This window comes from Pipistrellus kuhlii, unplaced genomic scaffold, assembly GCF_014108245.1.
Source record: "Pipistrellus kuhlii isolate mPipKuh1 unplaced genomic scaffold, mPipKuh1.p scaffold_m20_p_41, whole genome shotgun sequence".
In the NCBI taxonomy this organism is placed as follows: Eukaryota; Metazoa; Chordata; class Mammalia; order Chiroptera; family Vespertilionidae; genus Pipistrellus; species Pipistrellus kuhlii.
In genome coordinates, this window is record NW_023425542.1 from 1,537,703 (window position 1) to 1,553,476 (window position 15,774).

Here is a 15,774-nt window from a genome sequence, read left to right on the forward strand (position 1 = left end):
ATGCCCTTAAAAGTAATTATCCTCTCAATTTCTTATTAGTTTATTTGTGCAGATGCTGGAACCAAACTAGCTGAGTCGACGATCCTGAGCAAGCAGATGATCGCCTCTGTACCTGGAGTAAGTCCCCACTGAACTAATTGTCTATGCTTTATGTTTTCTCCTTTCCTCATTTAGCAAAGAGGTGTTTTTGGCCTGTGTCCTGGTACACTTTGATAGAACAAACACTGTAAAATTGAAAACATATTAGCGTCTTTTTAAAAAGAGCACTAGTGAAAATTTAAATTAATTTCAGCCCTTGGGAACATTTAATTCCAGAAAACATGAGTAAAATTGAAGCAGCTAGTTAAGGAGAGGAAAGGAATTACTAGACATGAAGAATAGGTTTGGCATTGACAGTGTGGCTCAGTTGGTTGGAGTGCTGTCCCAAGAATGTTGCGGGTTTGATTTTTCGGTCAGGGCACATACCTAGGTTGTTGGTTTGATCCCCAGTCAGGGTGCATATGGGAGGTAACCAATTGATGCTTCTCTCTCATATTGATGTTCTTCTCTCTCTCCCTCTTACTTTCTCTCTAAAAGATCAATAAAGATATATCCTCAGGTGAGGATTAAAAAAGAAAGAAAGAAAAGAACAGATTTGATTAAAATTTTCATTTTTCCAGAACCAATTTTCCTGTACTGGCTCCCACTGAATAATTTGATTTAAACACGTCTAGAAAAAAATAAGCATTGTAATACCTTGTTTTCCTTTGAAATTAAAACATTTCCATTATTATTAGCTAGTGCATGATTTGGTAAAATATGTTTTTTTGTTTTTTTTAAAAATATATTTTATTGATTTTGTACAGAGAAGAAGGGAGAGAGATAGAGAGTTAGAAACATTGATGAGAGAGAATCATCGATCAGCTGCCTCTTGCACACCCCCTACTGGGGATATGCCCGCAACCAAGGTACATGCCCTTGACCGGAATCGAACCCGGGATCCTTCAGTCCCCAAGCCGACGCTCTATCCATTGAGCCAAACCGGTTTCGGCAAAATATGTTAAGTATATCATGGACAGCATTGCAATGAGAAGCCAGCAAGTTTACTAGAACAAACTAAAAAACTTTAGTGATATTGTTTATTGAAAACAATTATTTAAATTTTCAATAGAAAAAAATTTAATAAAGAAAAAGATCACCTATAATTCCTCTGCCTTAAAATGAGAAACTCTGTTGTTTTATAATATTTTTCCATGTTTTGATCTATTCAGTATCCTAATTGGCTTATTCCCATATTGTTGGAAATGTATATATATAAAATTTTCACCTTTATTTTGAATTATATTCTTGGGATTCATTCTTTAATTAAAGCATAGGAATATATTAATGATACATATTCTCATATTGCTTTCCAAAAAAGTTTTATTAATTTACATGTATAAGTATTCCAGTTTTACCCATAACACTAATCATTTTTTTAAACTACTGTTTATTTTTTTGTTGATGTATAAAAATTTTGAGAGCAGAAAAAATAATCATTCAACAGAGATAACTTTACTGATAATATTTCAATGATTTTTTTTTTCTCTTTTTCTGTGCATGTGTTTAAATGCAGTTTGGTTCATACGGCATAAGCATTGTCCCCAAAGTTTAATGGCTGCAGAGTTTTACCTCATGTGAATGTGCCATAGAAAAATGATAAAGATGTAAGGACTAGAGTCACGGCAGAGGATGAGGTCTGCCATTTACTAGCTATGTGATGAGGAAAGTCAGTTAGCCTGTGATTCTTTGATTTCTATTATCTGTAAATTGGGATATTACAGAGCCCAATGTCTAGGTTGAGGACTGAATAAAATGATGCATGTGAAGCCTATTAGCATAGTGCCAACATGCAATAAGTATTGAGTAAAAAATAACTATTAAAACCAATATTAACAAACATTAATTATTTTTGGATTTTTTAGTTACTTTCAATTCTGCAATTGTAGCTAATATATGATAAACCTCTTTGTGCTTAAATCGTTGTCCATATGTTAGACTATATTTTTACAATAGATTTCTGGGAGTATAATTACTTGACTATGTTTTTTTTCAAGAGTTCTTCATAGTAATTAGGGTAATGCTATGAGATAAAATGCCAATGGTCAGTGACTCAGCACACAAAGTTCATTGTTTGCTTGTGTGAAGTTAAAGCGGGTATCTTGATTAGTAGAGGGAGGAGGACTACATGTGAACACGTACGGTCAGGTTCCTTCCACTCTGTGCAGTCCTCTGCAATCAGCTGGTGGTTGGGAGAAGAGAAGAGAATATGGCACACAGAAAGTTTTCATGGACCAGAGAAGAAATGGTTCTGTGAGTAGCTAGCCAGTCTCTGTTGCACACTCACTGGTTGGCATAGTGTTTAGTTCTTTAAAACTCAGTATTTGCTACCTATGTGATAGCTTAAAAATAATATCCTTAATATATCATAGGGTTATTGGAATCCACAAGTAAAAGACAAACTATTTCAATAACAACAACAAAAAAAAAAACCAAAAATAGTTGTAGGAGCCACATTTAAAATGTACCTTTTACCTCACTAGCCATCAGTGAACTGTAAATTAATACAAAATATTAGGATAGTAAAAGTATAAAAATTAAAATCAGCTAGCAAATCAGTAGGTTTTTCTTAATGAATAAAGGTATTGATGATGAAGTGAAACATTCTTATAAGCTCCTGGTGGTCATGAAAAATGGTACAACCAAGTATTCAGGTGGCTTGCTGAAGAACAGTTTGACTGCTTACTTCTGTAAATATGTTTGAGAAAATGTTTATATGTGTACATGAAGGATTTATACAAGTGTATTTATTAAAGCAGCATTTAATACAGCAAATATATGGAAATATAATTCACTAGAGGCCCTGTGTATGAAACCTTTGCACTAAGGGTGGTGGTGGGGGGCCCTGCACCCTCTCGCAGTCCAGGAGCTCTTGGGGGATGTCTGGCTGCTGGCTTAGGCCCGCTCCCCGGCAGCGGGGCATACTTAGCACTACTGCGGAAGTGGGAAAGGCTCCCACCACTGCTGCTGCGCTCGCCAGCTGTGAGTTTGGCTTCTGGCTGAGAGGTGCTCCCCCTGTGGGAGTGCACTCACCACCAGGGGACAGCTCCTGCATTGAGCGTCTGCCCCCTAGTGGTCAGTGCATGTCATAGAGATCAGTTGTGCTACCATTTGGTTGATTTGCATATTAGCCTTTTATTATACAGGATGTCCAACATTAGGGTTTTGTTTTAAATAAAATAAGGTGTATCTACAAGATACACTATTATGTGGCTACCAAATCAAGTTTTCAAAGGATATTTAATCAACTGGAAAATGATAGATTTAATACAAAAGCACGTTAGAAAACAACTCCAGCCTTATAAATATTGTATGTATGTGTGTATGCCATATGCATTGGAAAGAACTTGGAAGGACTCAGTCACAGTGGCTGTCTCACAGGCAAAGTACTAGAATTATGGTTTTAGTGATTTTTTTTTCTTTTTACTAATTTGTATTTTTCAACTTTTCTACATTGCACATGTTACTTTTACAATTTAAGCAAAGTAACTTTAAAATCATACATAAGTTTAAAGGATGAATTGGATATGATTCAATTCATGTTTTTGGGTTAGAGCCAAGGTCGGCAAACTGCTGCTCATGAGCCACATGCAGTTCTTTGGCCCCTTAAGTGTGGCTCTTCCACAAAATACCACGGCCTTGGCGAGTCTATTTTGAAGAAGTAGCATTAGAAGAAGTTTAAGTTTAAAAAATGTGGCTCTCAAAAGAAATTTCAATCATTGTACTGTTGATATTTGGCTCTGTGGACTAATGAGTTTGCCGACCACTGGGTTAGAGTATGTATTCAACACCTTTATCATTAGTTTTCCTATTGAAATAAACATAGGCCTTCTAAAGCAAGTGGAATGTGACTCTTAGTGGGTTTTCTCTTTTAATAACACACCTAAGGTTATACTGATTTTTTGCAGATTAAAAAAAAGGGGTGTGCGAAAATTAATATGCTTTGTTTTATAAGTGTATATAGCTCACTAAGATTATCCTGACTATAAAGTGTATTTTAAGGCTTTTATTAGATGTAGTTGCTGGTCTCTAGAGCAAACATAACTGAGTAATAGTAAAGTCTTTGCTCTCATTTTTTTTTCAATTTAAACTTAAAAGACAAATATTAAATACCACTCCTAGTAGTTATTTTCTGTGACATTTGCTTACTTGAGAAGGAACAAAATATTGCCTATGAAAGAAACAAATCCCTTTCAAGACATGCCAAGTGTGTGCTCCTGTTTGCATGACATGTGAAAGGTCAGAGAAAATGGAATAAATTGGGGGGAAATCCTTTCTTGCATTAAAGGATTAATATTCCAAAAGCAGGGGCACAATAACCTTTTATAATTCCCCCACTTGATTTAAATGAAAAGAAGAAAACCTTAGCACATGAAACGCTTGGAGAACTCTCCTGCGGAACTGCCAGTGACCGTCTTCTCCTGTTTATTATCCTGTCAGCGGGACTGGCAGGCGTAACATCCCAGAGGAGAGAAGAGGTGAAGCAGTTCAGGGCTGGGCAGATGTACATGAATATGGGAAAATGGTTTCTGACTGGGTGAGCTAGTTAAATGTATAAAGTTCCCCATTTTCCTAAAGGAAGCTGAGAAAGGCCTGAGCACAGCATTCAGATGGCTTCAAAGATGGCCTGATTTTGATCTGCAGTAAGCCCAGCCTGTGGGTTCTCTCATGCAGCTTTGATGTAGCAGCCTGTCTGCTCATTTTCCTTTTCTCTGCTTAGAATCCCAAATTCACTGCCTTGCCCCGAGAGAGTAGGCTGATGCCATTTACTAACCTGAAGCACAAGTGTGCTTTCTTTTCCTAAAACCTCCCAAACGTGCTGCTGGCATCTGGGGAAGATGGCCATTGTGTTTGTTTATTGATTTACTAGGGTCCCATTGCACAAAGATTCGTGCAATAGGCCTTCCTTCCCCTGGCTTCCGGCACCAGTTTTCCTCCGGCACCCGGGACCCAGGCCTTCCACCTTTGCTGCAGACTCTGGTCAGAGTCTCCTGTCTCAGTCCTCACTGCAGACTCCAGCTGGAGTCTTCTGTCTTCATCTTCACTGCAGACTCTGGCCAGAGTCTGCCATCTTCATCTTTGCTGCTGACTCCAGCTGGAGTCTGCTGTCTTCGTCTTTGCTGTGGCTGGAGTGCCTCTCCTTTAGATTCCTTTGCCCCCTGCCCTCCCTCACATAGCAGGTGTCCTTCCCCACTGCTCTGCACCTGGAGCAGCTGGGCAGCTAAGGGGCCGCCACCATCTTTGTTCTTCTAATTTGCATATTCCTTCCTGATTGGCTGGTGGGTGCCGCAGAAGTATGGTCAATTTGCCTCTTTCTCTTTTATTAGTGTAGATCCCTAGCAAGAACACAACAGTAATACATTTATCTACTCAATAGTGTACCTGCCATGTATGAATTGAGCTATAAATGACTTGACTTGAATATAAACAGTCTGGCTCTTCCGGCAAACAATATTTGTTTATATACTTTTGTGTTTTTAAAAAAGTTTATTTAATTAAAAAAAATTTTTGTATTGATTTCAGAGAAGAAGGGAGAGGGGAAGAGAGAGAAACATCAGTGATGAGAAAGGATCATTGATTGGCTGCCTTTTGTACTCCCCCAACTGGGGACTGGCCCACAGCCCAAGCATGTGCCCTGACTAGCAATCAAGCTATGACATGTTGGTGCTCAACCACTTAGTCACGCCGGCTGGGCTATATACTTTTGTTTTTAATAGAGAAAGTGAAGATTCTGCTGATGGAATTTGGTGTCACATATTTTATGAGTAGGTAGGACTCCCTAAAGTGATAAAATGTAGTTTCAGTGTGACTCCTGTCCTGAAGACTGATGCTAATGGCTTTACCTAGGCTAAATCTCTATGTACCAGCTGCTTGAAAGACAGTCCACCAAAAACCAGCGAGATCTCCCAGTGGACAGAGGCATGTCGCTCTGTCTCCCATAGGCTGCTTCTTTGCTCGCCACCACAAACCTTTCATCAATGTTGGTCCCAACTCCGGGCAGACAATCACATACTGTGCTGAGGTTACTGGAGTGAGTCAGAAACCTAGAAAATGAAACAGCTCGTTAGCAAACAGCGTGAAACCAGAGGGAGACAGTCAGGGCAGCCAGGCAGAAAGGAAGGCGTGACTCTGCGCGCACGCCCAGCGGTGTGTGTCCTTGTGTTTCAGTGTGGCACGGCGGCCATGGAGTGCGTGCGGCAGTCCATCAGCGAGGTGCTGGACTTCATGGCAGACATGCACACGCTCACCAAGCTGAAGGTAAGCGCGCTTCCGTGTGCCCGTCTCTTAGGTTAACGACAGGGTTTGAGAGACGTAAGCAGCCCGGGTGGGAAGTCACTGTTACCTGGATGCTTCCCATGCCCGGGAGGCTGAAGAACTGAGTCCCGCCTCTGCAGAGAGTGAAAGGAGAAAGGACAGGATGTTTACGTGTCATCGGCCATGCACATAGCTTTATTTTTGCCATTTATTCAGTTCTCACAGTGCCCCAAGGAGGTGTGATCCCCATTTTCCAAATGTAGAAACCGAGGCCTGAAGTGCGGCAGGAATTTGCCCAGGCCGCACTACTATTATGTGGTGGAGTCGGGGCTGACCTAAGACTGTAGTGACGCCCAAACCATTCGAATTGCACCTCATTTAACTACCTAGAGCCTCCGTTTCCTCATTCACAAAACAAACCTAATGATACCTACCTTTGCTATGGTTTGATGTGAAATAATGCAGGTGAAGAGACTTGTGAACTGTAACACATTGTGCAAACGTAAGCCGTTTATGGTTTTTATCTGCATTGAACCTATCTTCTTCCAGAAAATAATTAAAGACAAGGGATAGGACAAACTGTCATTAGCAGATGGACAAGTTCCCAGTGAATTTGTCGAGCTTCTCGCTGGTTTTGCAGGGTGCAATGAATTGCTGATGCAAGTCCACTTCCCTGCCACGAGCCCACTGAAAGATTGATAGTCCTGGCGATTTGAGGCAGGCCGCGGACAGGGCAGAAGAGACGCTAACCATGGCCCAGTGAGCAGCCAGATTGCAATCTGGCACCAAATGATTCCTCTTTGATAAACAGGATCTAGTCATGCCAGAAGCTCGTCAGCTAAAAATATGGCCCCTTTATCACCCAGCGCAGTGGCCAGACTCTGCTCAGACGGTCTAACTGCTTCTCGGGACAGCGATGGATCTGCACATCCTAGTGGAAAGTAGGATCAGACTTTAAAGCGGTGCTTTCTCAGGCTCTCCAAGCCCAGTCATTTCCAAGGAAGCTTCCCTAGCGTTTGATCATACGCTGGTTACTGATGGCCGAATCGGGTTGCCTACCCTTAAATGGCTTCCATGTATGAAGAAGCGGGGACAGTTGTCACCTAAATATTTTAGCTCATTTTATAGAGCCACTTTCAAAATACAGAGAGAAAGAATAATCCATAATGATCAAAAGGTCGGGGACTGCAGACATAATCCACCTCTCTGATTTGCCTTTGTATTAGCAAACAGATGAGAAAGGTCAAATGGCAAATGGCTTACCTAAGGTCATGCGACTAAGACAGAACGAATGGGTCTAGAACCTGGGTCTCAACTGCAGTTCAGGCCTCTTTCCACTCACTAAGCCTCATTGATCAAAGATATTTTTTTTCTGAATGAACTTAACACATATGTAATAAGCATCTATACCGTACCTTGCATGATTCTAAGCATTTAGGATGCAACAATGAACCAAAACAAATACATTAGCTGCCCTAATTTAATTTATAGTCTGGTAGTGGAGGCCCAGTTTAATGAAAATTTTATACACACTAAAGTACAATTGTGACTTTCACAATTGCATGAAGAAGGGGTAGACAGTGGCCTGAGAGCTTCTGATAGGATGATATGGCCTAGCCAGGGAGGAAGTCAGGGAAGGCTTTCTGGAGGAAGTGACGTGTAGGCTAAACACCAAACAATGAATAGTTAATTAGGTGAGGAGAGACTGGAACAATACGTTAGGCAGCAAGAACAGCATGACTGAAGGCCAGTTATGGGAGGGAACCACCGTAGCCGGACCGCAAAGAGGAAGAGGTAAGATGCAGAGCTCTGCAGTAGCAAGGCCATCCCAGGCATTGTAGGTTTTGCAGAGGAATTTATTTTTCTTCATCCTAAGGACAGCGGGAAGCCATTGACACTCCAATGGGTCGTATGCTTGGGAGTGGTGATAGGTGTGGAAATGATAGCCAGATCGTTTCAGTGAGTGGCCTGAAACGTCTCAGGCACTCTGCCAAAGTCACGAAACAGTGTTTGGTTTTGTAGAACCACATGAAGGCATGTTCCCAGCCTCTGCATGAAGATACCTTCGGCGGACATCTCAAAGTGGGGCTGGCTCAGATCGCGGCCATGGAAATCTCCCGGGGCAACCACAGAGATAACAAAGCTGTGATTCGCTATCTGCCATGGCTCTATCATCCCCCTTCTGCAATGCAACAAGGGTAAGACCCCAATCATTCCAGCGACGAGGGTACCTCAGGCAGGAAGCACCCTGAGTTTCTTTCTTCCTTGGGCTTTGTGAGAACAAGTGATGGACCGAAGGTTCATGGGGATGGAATAGGCTTGGTTGGAAAGATGGGAATTGAGACACACGCGCGCGCACACACACACACACACACACACACACACACACACACACACCCTGTGTGCTTACTGGATACCCTGGCAGCATTTTTGAGCTCGAGGACCTCCTGACATGGTGCCAGTAAAAGGAACTGCCTTCACACAAAAACCTCAGTCACCCTGAGGGAGGCTGAACACTTGGCGCTTTATCCCTTTAACTCTTCAGCTCATTAAAAAGTCCATAGGTATTTATTGAGCACTTACACAGCTTCTGTGTTCAATGAGCTTAGATGGTAACCAGAACAAGGTCTACAGCAGAGATGAACTAAGAGTGCAAGGGGGGTGTGAACCGTGATCCTGCCTCTGAGGGAGGATAAGAAGAGAGGTGCCGTGGGTAGTTTGTTTGGGAAGCCCAGGCAGGCTTGAGCCTGCCACTTCGCTGGCTCATTTCCCGTCTGGAGGCAAGGTTTGGAGTGGGGGGTGAGGAGGGCAGGAGAAAATAATTGGAGAGCGGGAAAATGAGGGCCTGTGTGTTTCACATTCTTCTCTATTCCCTTCCCTCTGAGGGGATGTCAAACTTTCTAGTGAGAAGAAAGGAAAGAGTCTAGAAAGAGACACTACTCGTCAGAAAGGCAGTGAGTGGACTTGGGGAAGAATGGTGTTTAACCCTGTGTCCCCAAAGGCTGCCCTTTACTCAGGAAGCCTAGACCCAGGATTCAAGTGGGAAACAAGCACCACCCCTCCACCCCCACCCACGGATACGCCGTTTTGTTGGCACCCTGTCACCTTGGCGTTTTGTTTTATGTAACCGCCTACGAGGCCACACTTTGAATCCCTTCCCTCCATGAGCATTTGTTGAACACCCAACAGAACAGAGGACATAAAGTCACCTGGGACGCTTCCTTCTTCTCCAACAGTCCGAAAGAGTTCATCGAGTGCGTCTCCCACATCCGGCTGCTGTCCTGGCTGCTGTTGGGGTCCCTCACGCACAACGCCGTGTGTCCGAACGCCTCCTCCCCCTGCCTGCCCATTCCTCTGGATGCAGGTTCCCACATCGCGGACCACCTCATCGTCATCCTGATTGGATTTCCGGAGCAATCAAAGGTGAGTGGCTCCTGGAGATTAAGGCCATATGCATCGAAATTGCTAATGGAAACCCTTATCGGCCAATTATGTTTTTTTTGAGAAGAAAATGCATCTTATCACAGGCCCTCCTGTGGCTATCAGGAAAGTGACTTTGTGCTAATGCCTTATTTTAAGTTGTTTAAATTCCCAGACTCTCTTTTCTTTCCCCTAAATTGTTTTCGGTTTACTTTTATGAAGACAAATTATGGAGGCAAGCAAGAGTCAGCTTCCTTGGCATCCCTGTCTGAAAAATAATGAGGCGGAATGAGAAGCTAGAAATACAATAACAATTCTGTCATCGGTTTTTAGAGCCAGATATGAAGCAGAGGAAAATGTATACTCTACCTAATTCTGCATGCACGATCTTTTCAACTCAAATCTCTGGGGAAATAGGCGATGCAGCGTGAAAATAAGAAGGCAGTTGGGGACTCACTAAAGTACACACCAGAAGCACCTACACAGGGGAACTTTGTAAATGTGGAGACAAATGGCGTGCTGCATGGAATAAAGTAAACACAGGGCAGGCATCAGCCCTGAGCCAGTCCAAGCAAAGGAGATGCACTGGTGCTAATTAGCTCTGAGGAGCCAAGGCCCCTTCATAGAGCTTCTGGGAGGTCAGGGTGGGTTTGGGCCAGGACAAGCTGACTCAGTGACAACACAGAGCCCCCCGTCCAAATGACCCGGGGGATGTTGACAGGAGAAACAAGGCAGCCAGTTCCTGATACTTCAACCCAGATCTGTGTGTGATTCTGAGGTACTTTGTAATTTTGTGACCTTGAAAAAGTTACCGAACCTCTCTGAGCTCTGGCTTTTCCTCCGTGAAATCGAAGAGCGGGTGGTTTGAGAGTTAGGGAGGTGATTTATTTTTTATTTTTAAATATATTTTATTGATTTTGTACAGAGAGGAAGGGAGAGAGATAGAGAGTTAGAAACATCGATAAGAGAGAGTCATCGATCAGCTGCCTCTTGCACACCCCCTACTGGGGATATGCCCGCAACCAAGGTACATGCCCTTGACTGGAATCGAACCCGGGACCTTTCAGTCCCCAAGCCGACGCTCTATCCATTGAGCCAAACTGGTTTCGGCAGGGAGGTGATTTATGAAAAGTGTCTAGCACCATGCCTGGGACACTGTAGGTTCCCACTCCATCAGTGCTTACCGCCAGCAGGAATACTGCTGCCGTGATTATTACTACTAATAGTAGGACTGTAATTAGTCAGTGCTGGGCAGTGTGTCCAGATATATCGACTCATGCACTCCTAACCACAACTCTTTTAAAAAAATATATATATTTTATTGAATTTTTTACAGAGAGGAAGAGAGAGGGATAGAGAGTTAGAATCATCGATCAGCTGCCTCCTGCACACCCCCTACCAGGGATGTGCCTGCAACCAAGGTATATGCCCTTGACCAGAATCGAACCTGGGACCTTCCAGCCCGCAGGCCGACGCTCTATCCACTGAGCCAAACCGGTTTCGGCTACATACAACTCTTTGGGGAGGGTAATGTCATCCCTGTGTTGCAAATGAGGAAACATTTCAGGAAATGGTAGGACAAATATTCTTCCTCATGCAGTTTAAAGATGGGAATGTCCGTTTTGTTAAAGGGCGAGGGGGGGTGGGTAGATTTACTCTGTCCACTCAGGTGTCTCCTCTGGCGGGTGAAGAACAGCTTGTTCTGAGGCCCTGGATCATGAATTTGTAACTTGGAGCTAAGCCTCCAGCCTCTGATCGCTTGGATGGGCTGTGCTTTGGCTGTGCTCCTTGGAAGGCCGAAGCCTCAGGGGGAGGGTTCCCCGAGGGCCAGCCCCGCCCACATGAGGAGGTAACCGCTCTTCCTCTCCTTCCTCCTCAGACCTCCGTGCTGCACATGTGTTCCCTCTTCCACGCGTTTATCTTTGCTCAGCTCTGGACCGTGTACTGCGAACAAAGTGCTGTGGCTACAAATGTCCAAAATCAGAATGAGTTCAGCTTCACGGCGATCCTGACAGCGCTGGAGTTCTGGAGCAGGGTGACGCCCAGCATCCTCCAGCTGATGGCCCACAACAAAGTGGTGAGCTCACAAAGCAGTTTGGCCGGAATCGCGCAATGGGTAAACCACTCCCAGTCCTCACTCCGCCGCCTTCGAGATCTCAGCGTTATTTTATAGAAATGGATTGATGAGTCTTTACATGGTAAACTGGGTGTCCGACTCGCATAAGAATTGGGATTAAAAAATACAAAACAGAATTAACAAGGCCGTTGAGTACAACCAAGTTTTGTCTTCTCTGCCTAGTGCCCAAGGAAATGTAGACGAAACTTTTCCTTTTGAGAGTTGTGTTGGTGCTGTACATTCAGAGGATTAGGAGAGGGATTCATATTTTAAAACAAAACAAAACCGTAGCAAATGAGGACACCACACGTGCTCGTTCCACTCCGAGCTTATCCCCAAGGACTTCAGCTCCTCAATCCTCAAACCCTGTTCCGCTTTAAGGTAGATGGTTCTCCAAGGGAGGGGCTGCTCCGAACTTACTGGAAAACATCTGGAATCTGGTCAGCTTGAGCCCACGTCGCTGAACATGCGTGGATGAGTCCTCATGGGGTCCAGGTTGTAGGGTGCACAGCTCATGGGTTTGGCAGATGGTTCTGGGCTGGGAAAGCTGCCCATGTCTTGGGCCTAGGTGGAATTCATATCTGTGAGGGGTAAGGGCTGGAAGGACCCAGCAGGCTCAGAAACCCAACACCGCCCCGCCCACAACAGACATCCCAAAACGGCTTTTTGAATGAAAATTAGTCTAAGAAATCTTTTTGTTCTAATTGGAAAGGAGATTATATGTTTCCTTTAGTAAAGCACGTTCTTTTCTTTAGAAAAGCAGGTGTTATTAAAAAGCAGGGGAGAGATGTTTTTGTTCCGTGGAAAGGATGTTGGTGTGGAGTTTGAGGTGCACAGACAGCTCTGACCGCAGTGGAGATAATTACATTGGATCATAGTGCCCGAGACTGCAGAACGCGGGGGTGAAACCCTCTGTTCTGTCATTTTACAGAAGAAAAAACGGAAACCTCTGACTTAAACTGGAGATTCAAAGTTTCCTTCTGTTGTCATTTGTTTTTTGATGCCTTGACTAACCTCTCCTTCAAAGCTCTTTTGATACCCAAATGTCACAGTGAATTTTGTAACCATGTTATGAATGAATTTGAATTAATTTTATTCTGGAAATTTCTTTCAAGCAAAAAAAGCCAGTCTGGTAAAACCCCCTGGAGCGTTTAAAGCTCAGCCTTAGGCATTTTCCACAAGGAATAGTGTCGCTCCTGTATTTTTGAACTGTCTTAAGCATGACTGCCTTTCCCATTGCGAACAAAGGCTCAAAGACAGAGAAGCGGCAAAGGAAACCGTTCCTCGGATGCCGGCCCTGGAGAGAGGACGGAGGGGGAGGTGGGGAGAGGGGCCGGAGCCCAGGGTTCTGTGGTTGGACATGAAGGAAGCAGAGGCCATTGATCCTCTGGTGTGAATCACAGAGCAGATTAGCGAGATCAATACCCGAATTCCGTGGCAGCCCCGAGACGAAGGAAGGCTTGGTGGTTGGGAGGCCTCTGGATTTTTTAAAATTCAGTTTCTGGTTGAAGCTTTGGAGGAGGACAAGCGCCACTCCCTGCGGTCCCTGAGGTCACTGTGCAGACAGACCTCCTGGGCGCAGGGCGGGCGCTCTGTGGCTGCCGCTGTTTGCACCGTTTCTGTGTTCCTGGGAGTGGAAATGATGTTGGTGTTTCTTGTTTCAGATGGTAGAAATGGTGTGTCTCCACGTGATCAGTTTAATGGAGGCATTGCAAGAATGCAATTCAACCATTTTTGTCAAGGTAGGAAAACCTTACGATTGCTATAGTTTCTTGCTGCTAAAAAACACATGTTGATTCACTTGAATGTATCTTCTGAAGAAGAAAAAAGTGATTTAACTTAAATACTCAGATTTGGGGGTGGAGGATTCAGGTTTCACTAAATGGTTATCATGTTATTTTTTCCCCTCTTATTCCACCCCTGTGAACTACTCTAATTGGGTTAAATATGTCGGACCATGATTGCATGCAACACAAGCAATTAAAATGTTACTGGGAATGCTGATCTGAAAACGACCCTCACCTTCCCTGTTGTCAAGATATCCAGAAAATGAAGGAAAATAGTCTGTGATTGACTCGATAGCTGCTATTTTTCTCTAAGATAAATTAATTTTGTTTCCAATATTACTATTCTAAACCATTGGACAGTATAGGAAGGTAATCTAAGCATTTACCATCTATCCAATGACATGAGAAACATACCAGTGGCATAAAAGAGGAAAGGAGAACTTGATTTCTCACTCACTTTATCTTCTTATTTCCGCTTTTCCTTTCCCTCTTATCATTCCACCTCTTCGTCTTTCCTCTTCCTGTAGGACTTCTTTCTTTACTCCCAGCCTCAGTATTCCGTTATCTCCACATCAGCCCCCCACAGCCCCAAGAGCATCAGTTTGGAACCTTATAACTTGCTATTTTGCTCCTTGGTTGACTCCCTTCTTTAATGAAGGACACTTGTCAAGTTAACTCCTACAATGCTGGAGAAAAGCAGCCCATTCTCGGGGGGAAACTTGACTTAATAGAACACTGTAATGTAGCTGGTTTGAATGATAGTCAATAGCAGAAGCCAACTCTATAGGGAAACTACGACTGACATTTGGATGGATGATCATACCTGATTTTATTTGTCACAGCTTTATTGAAGTATAATTTACATACAGTAAACTATACATCTTTAAGGTATACAGTTGATAAGTCTTAACATATATTACACCTGTGAAACCATTACCACAATCAAGGTAACAAACATCTTTATCACTCCCTAAAGTTTTCTCACATCCGTTTATAATTCTACTCTTCCACTACCCCCTGTACTCGACCTTCCCATCTCCAGGTAACTCCAGATCTGCTTTCTGACAGTATAGGTTAGTGTGCATTTTCTAGAATCTACATATAGAAAAGGCTAATAGGCTGAGTGTCCCTTCAACCATGGGGCAGACGCTCAAGGCAGGAGCTGCCATGGTGTGCACTGGCCATTTGCAAAGAAACGGCATTGCGGACCTGCTGCTGGCAAAGCAACACTCGGCTTCCCCAAGTGGGACACAGGCCCCACCACCACCCCAGAGCAATAGCCCACCAAATCGCAGCCAATGCTGTCGAGACCCCATGTGCAAAATGTGGCCCACAGCCCAGCCCAACCAGGAAACAGTCGCAGTGGCGCCGGGTAATGACGTCACATAGCAACACCTAGCTTCCTCTTCCTAGCGACAAGCCTCCTTATAGTTTCTTCAACTCAGGAACAAGACTTGTTTTATAGCCAGGTTCAAACATTTTACACTTTAACCAAGTGTCTGTGAAGCATTTTCCCATGCCTCATTTCATTTGATCCTCACAGAAGTTCTGGAGTAGGTAGATAGGAGTCTTGGTGGGATTCTATTTTCTTTTCATTAGCCATAAAATAGAGATTTAGAAAGTTTAGAAACTTGACTAAAAAGAAGTAAGGAATGGTGGGCCTTGAAAATGACTTCAGGTTTTCTCACTGTGCGGAATATAGTCAAACACTGCTGCAGTTAAATATTTTACTCTTTGTTCTCCTTGTGTGATCTACAGTAATAACCTGCTTTGTGTTTATATTTACTGTGTTGCTGTCAATAACCTGAAAGAGAAGTTGGGATGCTTCACTGTGCTGGAAAAAGTTTAGCTAAATTAGAAAGCAGATCTATTTAAGCAAGTTTATCAATATACTAAAGGACCGGTGCACAAAATCCGTGCATGGTAGAGTCCCTAGGCCTGGCCAGTGATCAGGGTGATCAAGGCTGGTGAGGGCCTTCTGGCTGCTGGCTGGGGCCTTCCTTTGTTCCGCACCAACCTCTAGTGGTCAGTGCACATCATATCGAGCAGTTGAACTCCTGGTCAGTCAAATTCCTGAGGGGACAATTTGCATATTAGTAAATTGACCAGCAGGCAGGC

General features: G+C 43.6%; 1 protein-coding gene across 3 annotated transcripts in view; it reads left to right on the forward strand.

Annotated features, from left to right (window-relative positions):
- Window positions 1-15,774, forward strand: part of UNC79 (unc-79 homolog, NALCN channel complex subunit) — a 210,180-nt gene that overhangs the window by 185,068 nt on the left and 9,338 nt on the right. For all 3 annotated transcript variants that reach the window (XM_045571940.1, XM_045571941.1, XM_045571942.1), the window contains 6 exons: window positions 40-117; window positions 6,247-6,336; window positions 8,356-8,531; window positions 9,570-9,756; window positions 11,633-11,830; window positions 13,534-13,611. In XM_045571940.1, coding sequence (XP_045427896.1) covers window positions 40-117; window positions 6,247-6,336; window positions 8,356-8,531; window positions 9,570-9,756; window positions 11,633-11,830; window positions 13,534-13,611 — 807 coding nt within the window. The remainder of the gene's footprint in view (window positions 1-39; window positions 118-6,246; window positions 6,337-8,355; window positions 8,532-9,569; window positions 9,757-11,632; window positions 11,831-13,533; window positions 13,612-15,774) is intronic.